Here is a 17,500-nt window from a genome sequence, read left to right on the forward strand (position 1 = left end):
CAGGCTAACAGTTTCCCCCAAGCCTCTCTACGCTACGCTAAGCTAAGCTAGCTTCTTATCACTCACATCGCTGGCTTTATCTACCTGTTAAAATGTTTGTTTAATAGTTTGAACTGTTTATTCAGATGTAGCCTTTATATTGAGCTATTAAACTTCAACAAAGTCGGACAAAATCCCCTCGTCACTGTTTCAATATTTGAAAAACTCACCATCAACCAAACTCCACCAGACTCCATGTAAATAATCAGTACTTTAATCATCGTAAATCACACTTCATTCAACGTCAACAGAAACTAAATAAAACTACCAAAAGCCGTCTTGTTTCATCTTTCCACTGTTCCAACAATCACCACTCTGGTTTGGTTGAAATAAACACTTAATTCACCCATTTACATGTGGAAATATGCTGGCTCTATACACGCTAAAAGTAGTGATTATTTACATGGAGTCTGGTGGAAATATGCTGGCTCTATACACGCTAAAGGTAGTGATTATTTACATGGAGTCTGGTGGAAATATGCTGGCTCTATACACGCTAAAAGTAGTGATTATTAACATGGAGTCTGGTGGAAATATGCTGGCTCTATACACGCTAAAAGTCCTGATTATTTACATGGAGTCTGGTGGAAATATGCTGGCTCTATACACGCTAAAAGTAGTGATTATTTACATGGAGTCTGGTGGAAATATGCTGGCTCTATACACGCTAAAAGTCCTGATTATTTACATGGAGTCTGGTGGAAATATGCTGGCTCTATACACGCTAAAAGTCCTGATTATTTACATGGAGTCTGGTGGAAATATGCTGGCTCTATACACGCTAAAAGTAGTGATTATTAACATGGAGTCTGGTAGGTTTGGTGATGGTGATTTCGGGGCTGTTTCATGTTAAACTAAAAGGATCTTACTCTTTAACTAAAAGGTCTATCTCTGTAGGAATCCTTTCCATAATGTTGTCAGACACTTAGAATAATAATCTGAGTCTGTACATCTCATTGAGTTTTAACAGCTGGCTCCTTTGACAGTGTTTGACAGTGACACATTAACACTGAGTCCATAAATGAATAAAAGCAGATATGGTTCAGTTTATGCAAATCCATCCGCGGCAGGTTCGTCTATTTGAATACAGGAGTCGAGGTAAGACACACGGATCCATCAGTCTGTCCAGGGGAACTGTGCTGACGTCAGTTTATGAGAGTTTATAACACATAGTATAAAAATACTACCATACGATTCATTCACATCTTTAAATAATAAAACTTGGTGTGATTTTTGTGCCCTGTCATGTCTTTGTTTTTGCCTTTCTAAAAACACAAAGAAAAGAATAGGCATAAAGCACGCTCTAAAATAAGATACTAATGTTAGCCGGCCTGGCCAACTAGCTAGCTGCCTAAACGCCATGTAAGTCTTTAAGCTTATGTTAGTCTCGCATTGCCAGATCCTCCACAGCGCTGTGGAGGAAGGTCTGGCTAGTGTGTGTGTGTGTGTGTGTGTGTGTGTGTGTGTGTCTGTGTGTGTGTGTGTGTGTGTGTGTGTGTGTGTACGTGTGTGTGTCTGTGTGTGTACGTGTGTGTATGTCTGTGTGGGTGTGTGTCTGTGTGTGTGTGTGTCTGTGTGTCTGTGTGTGTGTCTATGTCTGTGTGTGTCTATGTGTCTGTGTGTGTGTGTGTGTGTGTGTGTGCGCGTGTGTGTGTGTGTGTGTCTAGGTGCGTGTGTGTGTGTGTGTGTCTGTGTGTGTGTGTGTGTGTGTGTGTGTGTGTCTGTGTGTGTGTGTGTTTGTGTGTGTGTGTATGTGTGTCTGTCTGTCTGTCTGTCGGTGTGTGTGTGTGTCTGTCTGTGTGTGTGTGTGTGTGTGTGTGTGTGTGTGTATGTGTGTCTGTCTGTCTGTCTGTCTGTCTGTGTGTGTGTGTGTGTGTGTGTGTGTGTGTCTGTCTGTCTGTCTGTCTGTGTGTGTGTGTGTGTGTGTGTGTGTGTATGTGTGTCTGTCTGTCTGTCTGTGTGTGTGTGTGTGTGTGTGTGTGTGTGTGTGTGTGTGTATGTGTGTCTGTCTGTCTGTCTGTGTGTGTGTGTGTGTGTGTGTGTATGTCTGTCTGTCTGTCTGTCTGTCTGTCTGTCTGTCTGTCTGTCTGTCTGTGTGTGTGTGTGTGTGTGTGTGTGTGTGTGTGTGTGTGTGTGTGTGTGTGTGTGTGTGTGCAGCATTCCTGGATGGGAGAAAAACCTGCTCTGGTTAATTGGCATTTCTTTGAACCAATCACAATCATCGTGGGCGGGGCTAAGCTCCGGTCGGAGCCACGGTGCCTCTGCTAAATAGTCTCAGGAAGGAACTTGTTTTGGTGGAACATGTGTACGTTCAAAAGTAGTTTTAGTCGTGCAACAGAAAACTCAGATTGGACAGATAGTCTAGCTAGCTGTCTGGATTTACCCTGCAGAGATCTGAGGAGCAGTTAACCATAGTCCTGAATATCCTTCACCACGAATTAAAATAGAAAATCGTTTCCCTGCACACGAATCAATAGATCAAAATAACGTCACCATTTCACGAACTGCCGTGAGACCAGGTTGCAATGAAAGCAATTGATAGTTGCAGCCCTATAGTTTAATATTTGAGTTTTAGTTAGTGCTGTGTGATGTACTGCACGTGTGCAGTCGAGGGAAAAGCTTAAAATCTGCCTCTTCTAAGTATTGGGGGGAGGGCAGGGGAAGGACATACTGTATCTCCTGCATTCCTATTATCTGCGATAGCTTTTCCCACGTTTAAGACACAGATATGGTGATACTAACGGTCCAAAATGATGTGAAAAAGAGACACAAAACTACCCCAAAGAGACACAAACCGACTACAAAGAGAAGCCAAATAACAGAGACGCCAAACAACCTGTTAGTTAGTTGCAGCCCTATCTGACCGTACGTCCACACCGCCGCCGACTTGATCTTCTAAAGATACAGGAAGTCATTCATTTTTCAATGGAAGCTGCTTCTCTCAGCTGCAAGGAGCGGAAAATCTGTCGGTGTCGCGTTTTGGGCGTTTTGAGCGACCAGAGCGTCAATCAGGAAGTTGAAAGTAGGTCAACTTTATGGTAATGAGCTATGGCGCCGTTCAGCGGCAACCAATCAGAATATAGACGTCCTTCACGCTGGCTGATTCCAGAGAAACATACGATGTAAACTTTGGTTCCTACCAAAACATTAGTTCAGAGAAAAAGGAGGAGAAGCTCATCATGGCCGTTGCTGGGTTCCCTATCATTTATGATATTTGCGTATAGGGACCAGTTAACGTTACCTGCCGGTCACATGGTCTCTAAACAGTCCGCTCACGGTGAAGTCCTGCACGGATCAACAGCTGGCGGCTGCTCGCTCTGCCTGCACGCTGCTGCGGTTCAGCGGCTAACGAGCGAGCTAACTGCTAACAGACACCGCTGCGACCAACAACCAATACACATTCTGTCATTATATATGTCATTTATAAAAGGTTTCTGGTGTCAGTGTATTGGCCGTGCAGTGGCTGCTTGATCTTTTTCCGTGATGAACATAGAATGCTGCTACGTCAGAGCGGCCAAAGCCTCAAACAGCTTCCCCGGACTTTCTGACCAGCGTCCTCGACCGGGCGGCCAGAGCTTCTTTACAGCTCAAGTCGGCGGCGGTGTGGACGTACAGTTACAGGACACGAACTGGACAGTTTATGGCTTTAAGTGAAACCGTTTTCATGTTTCTGTGTTTTACAGACGGAAAGACGCGGACCAAAGACAAGTACCGAGTGGTTTACACCGACCACCAGCGTCTGGAGCTGGAGAAAGAGTTCCACTACAGCAAATACATCACCATCCGGAGGAAGGCGGAGCTCGCCACGACGCTCGGCCTATCAGAGAGACAGGTACACCAACGCACAAACACTACAGGGTGATTTCACTGCACTTTTATTGGATCATATATCAGCGTTTTGGCCTTGCTTTGTGGAAGACTGAAGCCTGACACCATCTCACATCTAACGTAAATGACTGTCATAGCATAGGGCCCTATTTTAATGATCTGAGCGCACGCCGTGAAGCGCCTGGTGCAGGTGTGTTTAGGGCGTGTACGAATCCACTTTTGCTAGTTTGACGGCGGAAAAAAGGGTCTGTGGCCCGGTGCATGGTTCTAAAGGGTTGTACTTAGTGTCTTCATTAATCAGAGGTGTGTTTTGGGCGTAACATGCAGTAAACCAATCAGAGATCATCTCTAGAGATGCACCGATAGACCGGCCGGTGACCGGAATTGGCCGGTTTTCACGTGCTCGGCCATGACCGGCAACCGGCAGGTCAGTCTGACATATGGTGATTTCATGCCGGTCAACGCTCCAATTAACTGACAACATAAGTTATACCAGTTACAGTTCTCAAGGACGCACGCACACACGGACGCCACAGCACGCTCTCTTTTTCCTTTCTCTCGACTTTCCCGCCATGTGTGGCGCGTATCCGCTCGTGGTGTGAAGCGCGTGTCGGTGCTATTCTCCCACATGTAGGAACCTGGTGAATTAACCTGCAACATGTCAGCTGTTTGGGAATTCTTTCGCGTGTGTGCAGAAGTTTTAAACTACTTTTAAAAAGTAGCGTTTGCTCGTCACTCGTTACTTTTAAAAAAAGTAATCCGTTACTTTACTTAGTTACCCCCTATGGAAAGTAACTTTTTACATTACTCGTTACTTTTACATTACTTTTAAAAGCAGGCGTCTCTGGCAGAGACTTAAGTTAATTATACCAAAACTATCTTTGACCATAAAGCCAATCTCTGGTTTATCAGTGAAGTGTCTGAACTCCACTGCAGGCTGGATTCTCTCCTCACAGAGTGACGGCTGACTCATTATGAATGAGTCCAGCGCGGGTTGAATGCACATGGGCAGGTCATCGGCGTTACACGGTGTTAGTGTATACTACGTAATGTCTGTATCGACTTGTACCGGTCGTGCAGAAACGATGGTCCGTGCAATGTCGTAGACACATGCAGCCTCTTTTCTGGAAATCCTTGCATGTCCGTGCAACCGACACAAGTCCACAGCGGTCCGCTGCGTGTGTCTACAGTCATGTGAAAAAATTAGGACAGCCATGCTAAAGTTGACTAAAAAGAGGAATAAAAATATCATCTTTTGCAAACTGATCTTAATGCCTTAATTAAAAAAATGAGGAAAAATCCATTCTTTAAGGACACCAATTTTCTTTGTGAATGAATAATGTATCGTAAACAAATAAATGTTCTTCCTTAAAATACAGTGGCCTATAAAAATAAAAGTCTGCCTGCCTCTATGAGAATTTAACATAGGGGTGTACTTACTGATGCCCCCTGTATTTTAAGGAAGAACATTTATTTATTTACGATACATTATTCATTCACAAACAAAATTAGTGTCCTTAAAGGTTGGATTTTTCCAAATTTTTTTTAATTAAGGCATTTTCCAAAAGATGATTTTTTTTATTCCTCTTTTTAGTCAACTTTAGCATGGGTGTCCTAATTTTTTCACATGACTGTATGAGGCCATCTCCACCGTATCCATCTGTGAGGTTGTCAGCTTTGTGTCTGCCTGGCTCAGAGCGCCGTCCAGCAAAAAGCCACAAAGCTTAAAACGCTCTCAAAAGTTAGCTTTGGCTGCTTCTCGCTTGCCGTGATTGTTCTGCTACCAGCCTCTGTCACGTCCCGCGTGGAGCTTGTGAGCAGGGTGTCGCTGTGAAATCTGTCCCTGGGAAAAGTAACGTTGCGCCGAATTGAAAAAGGAACTACGTTTCGTTACCAAATTTTCAGTAGTAGCGCGTTACACTACTTTTTACCCGAAAAAGTAGTTACGTTACTGTAACGCGTTACTTTCCCCAACACTGGTCTCAACCTTAAGAAGTATGTTTGTTTGTTTGTTTACATGATGCCTCCGTCACACAAATAACTGGCGCATCTCCTGACGCAATGATGTTTTCAGTGTAGGGTCCGAAATGGTCTTTGGTGTTTTTTTGCCCCCAACGTCTCCTCCTGGGCAGCGCGGCAATGGTGTTGTGATGTTTAGGGTTAAGGTTGGTTAGCTGCCTGGAAGGCGCCGTTGGAGGCAAAAAACACCATCGAGCGTCCGAATTCTCGTTCACTATTTAATAAACAGTATAGAGGGAATGAGGGAACGGTTTCTAACACAGCATTTATATATCAAACATGCAAAAACACAAATATATATACTCTGTGATTAATTAATCGAAATTAATTAATTATAATCGCATTAACTGAAAAAAACCCCCCAAAAAAACAATTGGCAACATTAAAGAACGGCTTGTTTATTGCTAAGGCCATATGGTCAAAATTAAATGATTTAATAATAATGTATAAGAATAACAATAACTTATTTCACTAGTAAATTGCTGTTGAACGACAAAAATAACCACCAGATGGGAAAAGGACATTTACAATAACTTCAAATGCACCACGAGGCTGTAGTTTACCAGTTTCATTGAACGCACCGTCTGTGTTGTTTTTCCGACGGCTGAAACACAGTCAAACTTTACACCGTTTAGCGTTAGCTGTCAGCATTTTAACAGTTTTTAATCCAGCTACTAGCTAGCGGTAGGCTAACGTTAGCTGCTGTTGAGTATAGTGTTATCTAGCTAGCGGTAGGCTAACATTAGCTGCTGTTGAGTATAGTGTTATCTAGCTAGCGGTAGGCTAACATTAGCTGCTGTTGAGTATAGTGTTATCTAGCTAGCGGTAGGCTAACGTTAGCTGCTGTTGAGTATAGTGTTATCTAGCTAGCGGTAGGCTAACATTAGCTGCTGTTGAGTATAGTGTTATCTAGCTAGCGGTAGGCTAACGTTAGCTGCTGTCGAGTGTAGTGTTAACTAGCTAGCGGTAGGCTAACGTTAGCTGCTGTTGAGTATAGTGTTATCTAGCTAGCGGTAGGCTAACGTTAGCTGCTGTCGAGTGTAGTGTTAACTAGCTAGCGGTAGGCTAACGTTAGCTGCTGTTGAGTATAGTGTTATCTAGCTAGCGGTAGGCTAACGTTAGCTGCTGTTGAGTATAGTGTTATCTAGCTAGTGGTAGGCTAATGTTAGCTGCTGTCGAGTGTAGTGTTAACTAGCTAGCGGTAGGCTAACATTAGCTGCTGTTGAGTATAGTGTTAACTAGCGTCCCGTGCAGCGGTGTTTGTGTTGCCTGTATCGTCTGTTTCAGAGCATCAGAGAGAAGAGCAGACATATCAGTGGCTCCAGATTTCGGTAGCCAGGGTTGGCAGGAAGAAGATTTTTACAAGTAAATGTTCCAGTTAATGATCCAGGCAGCACATTCTCGTCTCCCTCCTTCATTTTACAGTCCAGTGGTGGCTAGAACGGCTCCGGGTCAAACGTCAATATGGAATGGATTAATCTGTGTTATTTTTTTTAACGCGTTATTTTTTCTCAGATCATATATTTTATAACGTTTTCCTGCGGATCACGCAGATATTTAGTTTTCTGTCAGACTATGACGTTGTTGTTCACATTATTTGTATAAATTGTAATAAAAACCACCTTTTTCTTCCGCTGCAGGTGAAGATCTGGTTCCAGAACCGCCGGGCTAAAGAGCGAAAGATCAACAAGAAGAAGCTCCAGCAGCCGGCGTCCTCCACGACCACGCCGCCAATCAGCGGCGGTGGAGGCGGGAACAGCGTTGCCATGGTGACGAGCAGCAGCGGCAACAACAACAACAACAACAACAACAACAACGGGCTGGTGTCCCCGTCCTCCCTGCCTCTGAACATCAAAGAGGAATACTGAGGGACGAAATAAAAAGATGTCGGGGATCTGGACTTAAAAACTCTCCCCGAAGAACTGAAAAACTTTTTACTTTTGCACCACTTGCCTGCCAGCTTTCTGCCTGCCCTCCCGAAAGCCCAAAAGCTCGTCGAAAAATGTGAGAAAATGTCGACGGGCGACGGTACTTCTTCTCCTTTCTGACTGTTGTTGCAGATAAATTCCTAATTGTGATCAGAGGTTTTGCTTTGCTGGGAAGTCTCGGGTGAAATCAGCCTGCAAAAAGAAAGAACTTCAGCCATGTTTTGGTTGCACATTTACAGCTAACGGCAAGACTTTATAGTGCAACTATATAGGGCAACAAGCTTATAAAACATGAGCCGATCATCCAACAGGTTCTCACACTCATCTCGTAAAATATGGACGCTTGGTCAGGGGCCTGGTCGGGACTATTGTCGTCCATTTAGCGCTATAAGTAAACACGCTTGGTCGGGACTATTGTCGTCCCTTTAGCGCTATAAGTAAACACGCTTGGTCGGGACTATTGTCGTCCCTTTAGCGCTATAAGTAAACACGCTTGGTCGGGACTATTGCCGTCCCTTTAGCGCTATAAGTAAACACGCTTGGTCGGGACTATTGTCGTCCCTTTAGCGCTATAAGTAAACACGCTTGGTCGGGACTATTGTCGTCCCTTTAGCGCTATAAGTAAACACGCTTGGTCGGGACTATCGCCGTCCATTTAGCGCTATAAGTAAACACGCTTGGTCGGGACTATCGCCGTCCCTTTAGCGCTATAAGTAAACACGCTTGGTCGGGACTATCGCCGTCCCTTTAGCGCTATAAGTAAACACGCTTGGTCGGGACTATTGTCGTCCCTTTAGCGCTATAAGTAAACACGCTTGGTCGGGACTATTGTCGTCCCTTTAGCGCTATAAGTAAACACGCTTGGTCGGGACTATTGCCGTCCCTTTAGCGCTATAAGGAAACATGCTTGGTCGGGACTATTGCCGTCCCTTTTGACGCAGTTATGTTAAGGTAAAGGGTCGTGGGTGGGCGTACGGTTCTGTGACACGCGGGAGGAAAGAAATAAGCGACTATAGCAAGCGTGCCAAGCGGGACGTGAACCCGGCTCTCCTGGGATAAAGTCCTGTGTTTGACCCATCCACCCCCCCAACCAACCTCCTTACATACTACTCTCTAAATCCTCTCTAACTGCTGCTCTCCCCGGAGCGTTACACAAACACGCTGAAAGACGCCTTTGTCGTGGCATCAGACGCTGACAGCCACCGTCCAAACATCCTTATTTTACGAGTTCGGAATGAGAACGGGTTGGATCGTCACTGCACACTCGTGTTGTTTGTCTAAACTTTCTACAAACTCAAACTTTTATAATTCTAGAGGAGATCTGATAGCTCCCAAAGATATACCAAAATCACATGTTGAGTATTTCCATTTGATGGAATGACGCAGCCATAAAAAAACTCACGGGCGAATTCACAAAGAATGGATTGCTGCTGCTGACACTTTCTCACTCCAAGCACGACGCTGGCCTTTTTTTAAGAGACTACTTTGTTCGCACGACCTCTGGTGTTACGGAGAATAATGCAATGAACAATGCGTTGACCGTAAACGTGTCCGTGCATGCTCGTAGAGCGCGCGCCAGTACAACCAAAGCGTAACCCTACTGTTGTTGTTGGGTCAAATTTGACCCATTTTTTTTAAAAGTTTCTATATCAGAAATGTGTGTTTCTTTCAACCAATTTTTCAAAAAGAAATAACGTGGATGGTTCCCTACAACGCTCTTCACAAGTAAAATAAATGATCAGTTCACTACTTTCATTGAATTTGGGTGTTTTATAAAATTTTATAGCATTTGAAGAAAAAAATTGATAGAAGAATGTTGAAAAAAAGTGATAAAAATGTCAGAAAAGTGCAGAAAAAATCGACAAAGACATCAGAAAAAGTGACAAAAAAATTCGGAACAAAGTGGCAAAAAAAGTGACAAAAACGTGGTTAAAAAACACAACAATAACGTCAATTCTTTTTGAAAACAATCGACAAAGACATCAGAAAAAGTGACAAAAAACTTCGGGGAAACGTAACTAAAAACTTTGAAAAATGTGACATAAACAGAAAGTGTCTCACGGTTTAAATTTCTAATTTTGACCCATGTTGCACGGTTGACGGGAAGACAACACAAGGGTTAAGTGTGCTACTTTATGAAACGATGAATGGTTGATGGGTCCTATTCAGGCCTTTAAATTAACTTCTTTGATCACCAGCCAACACGGCTGGCAGATTTTTAAAGTTACCAGCCAATCAGACTTTCCACTGCATGGCCACGTTTGTTTGTTTTTTTCCAAATTGTACTTTGCCGTTCGTCTTCTACGTGTCAGCGTAGCTCGTAAATCAATGCCGCATGCTAAGCTCGTAGCCGATGGCTGTACGCCACTATTATGTTTTCTAAGCCAAACACACACAAAAACCGACCATTTCTTCAATTTCACAACACCCACGATTTGTAAGTGTAGCCATTCACTTTCCCTCCAATATTATTATAAACATAATGATGACACCTGGACTCGGTCGAGACCAAAAGCCATATTAGGCAAGACCAGTGGCAGAGACCGAGACAAGTCCGAGACCATAGAAAAACCCGTCTCGAGTCCAGACTCGAGTCCAAGACCAGACTCGAGTACTACAGCCCTGCCCTTTGGCGTCATTTTTCAACATGCAGGGTGAAACCACTTACTTAGGGTTAAGGAACGATTAGTCTCGCTTTGCCCGACCTTCCTCCACAGCGCTGCGGAGGAGGGTCTGGCTAGTTCACACAGCATTCCTGGATGGGAGAAAAACATGCTCTGGTTTATTGAAATTTCTTTAAACCAATCACAATCGTCTTGGGCGGTGCTAAGCTCCGGACGGAGCCACGGTGCTTCTGCTAAATAGTCTCAGGAAGGAACTTGTTTTGGTGGAACGTGTGTGCGTTCAAAAGTAGTTTTAGTCGTGCAACAGAAAACTCAGATTGGACAGATAGTCTAGCTAGCTGTCTGGATTTACCCTGCAGAGATCTGAGGAGCAGTTAACCATAGTCCTCACAAATCCACCGGAGGTTAGAACGCCAACACAGAGACAGAGGAAGGGGACGGACATCTGGCCGAAATGAGTGAAATCCGGCGTAATTTCCGTCGGCAACAGAGCAATCCCAGAAGTGGAACGTCGAGGATATAGACTAGGGAAATGATCGTGGTCGGGGTTACAAAATGTACGTTTAAGTGACATGAACGGGACACGAAGCGCGGCCAAAAAAAAAGGAAAAAGATGTTGGTTAAACGGTTTCCCTTTTGTCTTATTTGCAGGTTTTAGCGGGCGCAAAAGCCACGCAATCCCTTTTGTGAATTCGCCCGTCAGTGTGAACATAATTTAGCTTCAATGAAGAGATGCAGCAAGCAGGTATATATATATATATATATATATATATATCTATATATGTATATATATATATATATATATATAGATATATATATATCTATATATATATACGAGACTGTCAGACAGTATGGGGAATGTTTGTTTGTTTTTAACTCTAAAGCTACTTAATACTTAAATAAAGAAAGAAAGAAATCCAGTTTCCAGGTGCTTGTTTTTCACTTGACGGTGATGCATTTAAAAAAAACTTTTATAATTATTGATAATAAAATGTGTAGCAGAATATGTTTATGCGTATGATGGAAGTTGGACGAAGCTTCTGGAAGTGTCCCATTTAAATGTTTTCTTTTCAACCATGTCCTTAAAGTGCTCCTATGATGCTATTGGTTATATATCTTTTTTTACAAAGTGAAAAAGCCCAAAGTCCCCCCCAAAGGGACTTACCATCTCCAACAGAAAACACTGTTCACAAACTGCTCCAAACAGCTCTATTGTAGTCCAGCCTTTACTTCAGAGACAAACGTGGTCACTTTGGAACACACGTTATAATGCTCACCTAGCTGCTAGCATGGCACGCACTAATACTCTGCTTCTGACTGGCTAGTAGTCCTTACCTAGGTACTGTCAGGGCACGCCCTCATACTCTGCTTCTGACTGGCTAGTAGTCCTTATAGGTACTGTCAGGGCACGCCCTCATACTCTGCTTCTGACTGGCTAGTAGTCCTTACCTAGCTACTGTCAGGGCACGCCCTCATACTCTGCTTCTGACTGGCTAGTAGTCCTTACCTAGGTACTGTCAGGGCACGCCCTCATTCTCTGCTTCTGACTGGCTATAGTCCTTACCTAGGTACTGTCAGGGCACGCCCTCATACTCTGCTTCTGACTGGCTAGTAGTCCTTACCTAGGTACTGTCAGGGCACGCCCTCATACTCTGCTTCTGACTGGCTAGTAGTCCTTACCTAGGTACTGTCAGGGCACGCCCTCATACTCTGCTTCTGACTGGCTAGTAGTCCTTACCTAGGTACTGTCAGGGCACGCCCTCATTCTCTGCTTCTGACTGGCTAGTAGTCCTTACCTAGGTACTGTCAGGGCACGCCCTCATACTCTGCTTCTGACTGGCTAGTAGTCCTTACCTAGGTACTGTCAGGGCACGCCCTCATACTCTGCTTCTGACTGGCTAGTAGTCCTTACCTAGGTACTGTCAGGGCACGCCCTCATACTCTGCTTCTGACTGGCTAGTAGTCCTGTACTGTCAGGGCACGCCCTCATACTCTGCTTCTGACTGGCTAGTAGTCCTTACCTAGGTACTGTCAGGGCACGCCCTCATACTCTGCTTCTGACTGGCTAGTAGTCCTTACCTAGGTACTGTCAGGGCACGCCCTCATTCTCTGCTTCTGACTGGCTAGTAGTCCTTACCTAGGTACTGTCAGGGCACGCCCTCATACTCTGCTTCTGACTGGCTAGTAGTCCTCACCTAGGTACTGTCAGGGCACGCCCTCATTCTCTGCTTCTGACTGGCTAGTAGTCCTTACCTAGGTACTGTCAGGGCACGCCCTCATACTCTGCTTCTGACTGGCTAGTAGTCCTTACCTAGGTACTGTCAGGGCACGCCCTCATACTCTGCTTCTGACTGGCTAGTAGTCCTTACCTAGGTACTGTCAGGGCACGCCCTCATACTCTGCTTCTGACTGGCTAGTAGTCCTGTACTGTCAGGGCACGCCCTCATACTCTGCTTCTGACTGGCTAGTAGTCCTTACCTAGGTACTGTCAGGGCACGCCCTCATACTCTGCTTCTGACTGGCTAGTAGTCCTTACCTAGGTACTGTCATAGCTACGCTGCAGGAAACTGCCGTGATCTAACGCGACACACACACATTTAGTTTCTAAAGAAGCTGGAGGCAGCAAAAAAAACACCACTGGCTAAACTATTTAAAAATGGCGGGTTTGTTCAGGACCGCATCCCCCCCCCCCCCGTCTGTCGCTATAGCAATGATGACGCAGAGATTAGTGAGGATTCTCTCCGACCAATCAGCAGTCGGCAGGTTTTCACGTCACCTTTTGGTATCGCCTCAGCTCGCTATAGGAACCTCGACGGAGGTGAGACTGAATAAAGTACCTGTTAGCAGCTACCAGGGACTTATTATCAGAACGGGAAACCAAAAAAGGAGAGTAGAGCTGGTACCATGTGATGGAAAAACACCTTTAGACACAAACACATGAGGGAATAAGGTCCAGGTTGAGAAAAAACAAAGTTAACCTTTAAAAAGCGAACAGGTTTTGCAGCAAAGTGCCTCACAAAGAGCATCAAGAATGTAAATGATCATAGATGATGTGAGCATTAAGCAAGATTAACATGAAACAAGTTCAAACACAAGAATAAAAGTGGGTATTTCTAAGTATAAAAACAGACTGAAGCCTGTCTGCTTATACGTTGTATTGCAGAAACGTTAACCAGACATCAGACCAACATGCCGTGAACACACGTTCATTTAAAAGAGGCTAAACAAGCAAAGGACGAAGACAGAAAATAAAGACAGAAACAAAGACAAGACGTCAAACAGATGACCCATGCGCACGCACATACACACACACACACACACACACACACACACACACACACGCACGCACACACACACACACACACACACACACACACACACATACACGTATTTGCGAATTGATGCAGCAGTTAAGGTGTGGTGTCCAAAGGGCGGAGAGGAACGCTGGGCAAACAGCACAGGATCCTGCTATCTGCCGCAGTGTGTAGGTGTGTGTTCGTGTGTGTGTGTGTGTGTGTGTGTGTGTGTGTGTGTGTAGGTGTGTGTTCATGTGTCCTCACTTAGACCTTTGTCCCTCTGTGCCCATTTTGCCTCCAACAACAGTCCTATCTTAACACTGATAGAGACTATCAGCAGTGCATGTGTGAGTGAGTGTGTGTGTGTGTGTGTGTGTGTGTGTGTGAGTGTGTGTATGTGTGTGTCACGGGGAAGACGGGCACAAAGCCTTGAACTTGAGGTCCTTATAACCCTCATGTTGACCCGTTTTAAAAATAAATTTATATCAGAAAAATATGGGACGTCGATAAAGCGACGAAAATGTAAAAAAATTATTAATAAAAAATAAATAAAAACATAAGTCAAAATGTTAAAAGAGCAACAACAACAAACATAATGGAAAAAATGGTCAAAACCTCAAATAAAGGCATTAAAAACGTCTAAAATAAGCACCCAAAACATTGAAAAAGTGACAACAACATTGGGGAAAAGCGGGAAAAAATCCGTCAGAAGAAGCGATTAAAATAGTAATAGTAGTATATAATATTAGTATTTAATAAAATAATAAAGTGACCAAAAAATGGAGAAAAAACACTTAAATGCAAAATACAAAACTTTGAAAAAGTGACTGAGACATTGAGATAGGGACAACATATGTGTTTTTTCACGGTTGACGGGAAGACAACACAAGGCTTAAAGGTCCCATATTCTAAAAAAAACAAGGTGAGATTTCCATTTCTTTTTTTGGGATTATATATCAGGTTGAGGTGTGCTATAAATATAGAAATCTAGACCACCCTAGTGGCAGCAAATGTAATTTGCAGCCAGGGTCGTCTAGCAACTCTACGTTGGCTTGCGAGCTGGAAAAACCAAACTCTAGTCAGGCCAATCACATCGTGTATAGAGTCGGTGGGCGGGGCTTAACATAATGACGCTCGCTCAGGTAACACACACACACACACGCGCTCAGGTAACACACGCACACACACACACACACACACACATACAGACACACGCTCAGAAACACACACACACACACACACACACACACACACACACACACACACACGCACACGCTCAGTAAGACACACACACACACACACACACGCACAGACACATACACACACACACACACACACAGACACACAGACACACACACACACACACACACACACACACACACACACACACACACACACACATACACACACACGCTCAGAAACACACACACACACACACGGTAGACAAGGCTGCAGAACAAGACATTTTTAGGCGACCAACGTGTTCCGGTTAACGTTGCTGAGTGAGAGGGTCAAAGTCAAAGTTTAAGGTGAAAACACGGACCACCAGCCAAGACAAGTTGAAGTCTATTTCAATGTCCTCAGCGTTAGCATGGTTAGCATGGTTAGCATCGCTAAGCCTCTGTCCTGACTGACAGGTCCTAAAACATCCCCAGCTTCATCTTCCATTTTAAAATAACTATAAATAATTTACTAAATGAACATCATGCTGTATTAAAGAATGCTTTAAACTAGTGATTGAGGCCATAAACCCATTATGAAAACGTTTAATGAGGTGATAAATCCAGTGAGAAAGTCGGCTAATTTTCTCACAGACTTCTATAGAAACAGGCTTCTTTTTGGTGCCTTGTAGCTGCCTGTGTTTGGCAACGCAAACTAAATTAACCGACTCGATTTAGTCAGACTTTTAAACATATATAAAGTCCCTTCTCGTGCTGCCTGCTCGTACATCTTCAGAGCTCCAAAAACTAAAAGAAAAACACGTCTTCTTGAAAAGGAAAGATGCATTTATGTGTCTTTGTGTGAAGACAACAAGGACAGAGAGAGTGGCTCCACGTTGTGGGTAGCAACCACTGTGTTCGTGTCTCTCATTTTTGGGTAAACAGAGCATAATGAGAGCAGAGCGGCCTCTTCACCAGCCATAAACTTTATTAGGGTAGGAGGGGGAGGACGCCGCCGTAAAAATGGTTTCACCACAGAGACGCTGATATGTTTGTTGAGAAGGCGTGATGAGCTCTGATAGCAGCGGCGATGGACGACAGCCAGAGGAGTTTCGGACGTGTTTGGAGAAACCGACTTTAAAGACGTGTTTGTTCTTGGGCAATTTAAGAGTGTCCTGACAAACTGACTCCAGTTTTATGGGATGAAAACAAAGGTTGCGGTAACGTTTAAAATGATGTGAAAGCAAAAAGGACGAAGACAAGACAATATGAAGACTGAAATCTGTTTCTGAAGAAACGTCCGAGGCACGTAATCTTAGGAGGTCAGATCTAAAAACATGCACACACACTATAGAGGGTGAGACGGGAATCAATTGTCGCTCCCATCCATAGACTGTATATATAATGGACCAGCAGATCCCGTGTCTCTGGACGGAGACCAGTGAAGGATATTAGAAGATCTTTCCCGGTGATGTCTGAGCGTTACTGAGCAGCCTCCAACTGAGCTTGAAGACGTAGATGTGACGTGAGCAACCTGTCTGAAAGTTGGAAGTCTTCTGGTAGCTGTGCCAAGAGAAATCTCAATCATTCCCAATCTAGCAGAGACGGAGAGCGTAGGTATATGTAAGGAGATAACATAGACACAGGCTAATTATTGATCACTAAAATGATAGTTAACATTAGTAATTAAACTTAAACAGCTAATGGAAGTCCAAACTGCCTGAGAGCTTCTCCTGTACTATACGGTAATTCCTCTACTATTAGACAGTAAGTCTTATGGTTATGACCCAATCGTTAGCCTATTTTTATAAAAACGTCTGCTACGGAGCCATAACGTGAGCTACAAGGTAATGGAGCCTTTTATACATTGTCGTGTTTCTTTAGAAATAAACAATGGACAAATAAAGTCTTTAAACTCTTCAGATGTAAAGTTATTCTCCGTCAAAGTGACGTCAAAATGAATGGCAGTCAATGGGATGCTAACGGGAGGTGATGGCTTGGTAGCATCAAAATGGCGCCATAGGAGCTACGGTCCGAGGAGAAGCTCCCATCCCATCCCGAGCCCAAGAAAATGCTCCCGTCATATCCCGATCACGTTGACTCCCAAAAAATTCACCCTCTAACACACACAGAGAAATAAAAAGAAAGGGGTGGCCTATGGTTAGAGAAGGGAGCTTGGGACCGGGAGGTAGCCGGTTCAATCCCCAGACTGGCAGGATAAAATGTGGGTGGGGAAAAGTGAAAGGGCAGTGCTTGTCCCACCGTCATTACCACCACTGAGGTAACCCAGGAAACAGGTGTTCATTCCTCTGGAGTTTTTTTAATCCAAACGGCGATCTTAACTAGTCATTTCGGTGCCTAAACTTAACGGTTCTTGCCGCATGTGTGTTACCTGAGCGTGTGTGTGTGTGTGTGTGTGTGTGTTACCAACCTGAGCGTGTGTGTGTTACCTGAGCGTGCGTGTGTGTGTGTGTGTGTTACCAACCTGAGTGTGTGTGTGTGTGTGTGTTACCTGAGCGTGTGTGTGTGTGTGTGTGTGTGTGTTACCTGAGCGTGTGTGTGTGTGTGTTACCTGAGCGTGCGTGTGTGTGTGTGTGTTACCAACC

At 44.2% G+C, this 17,500-nt stretch overlaps 1 protein-coding gene across 1 annotated transcript in view; it reads left to right on the plus strand.

Annotated features, from left to right (window-relative positions):
- The window catches only part of LOC116040598 (homeobox protein CDX-1-like), a 16,607-nt gene extending 8,494 nt beyond the window's left edge, over positions 1 to 8,113 (plus strand). Inside the window, exons 2-3 of the mRNA XM_031286083.2 lie at positions 3,723 to 3,871; positions 7,527 to 8,113. Coding sequence (XP_031141943.1) covers positions 3,723 to 3,871; positions 7,527 to 7,754 — 377 coding nt within the window. The 3' untranslated portion in view covers positions 7,755 to 8,113. The remainder of the gene's footprint in view (positions 1 to 3,722; positions 3,872 to 7,526) is intronic.
- The last annotated feature ends 9,387 nt before the right edge of the window (positions 8,114 to 17,500 follow it).

This window comes from Sander lucioperca, chromosome 13 (genome assembly GCF_008315115.2).
Source record: "Sander lucioperca isolate FBNREF2018 chromosome 13, SLUC_FBN_1.2, whole genome shotgun sequence".
Classification (NCBI taxonomy): Eukaryota; Metazoa; Chordata; class Actinopteri; order Perciformes; family Percidae; genus Sander; species Sander lucioperca.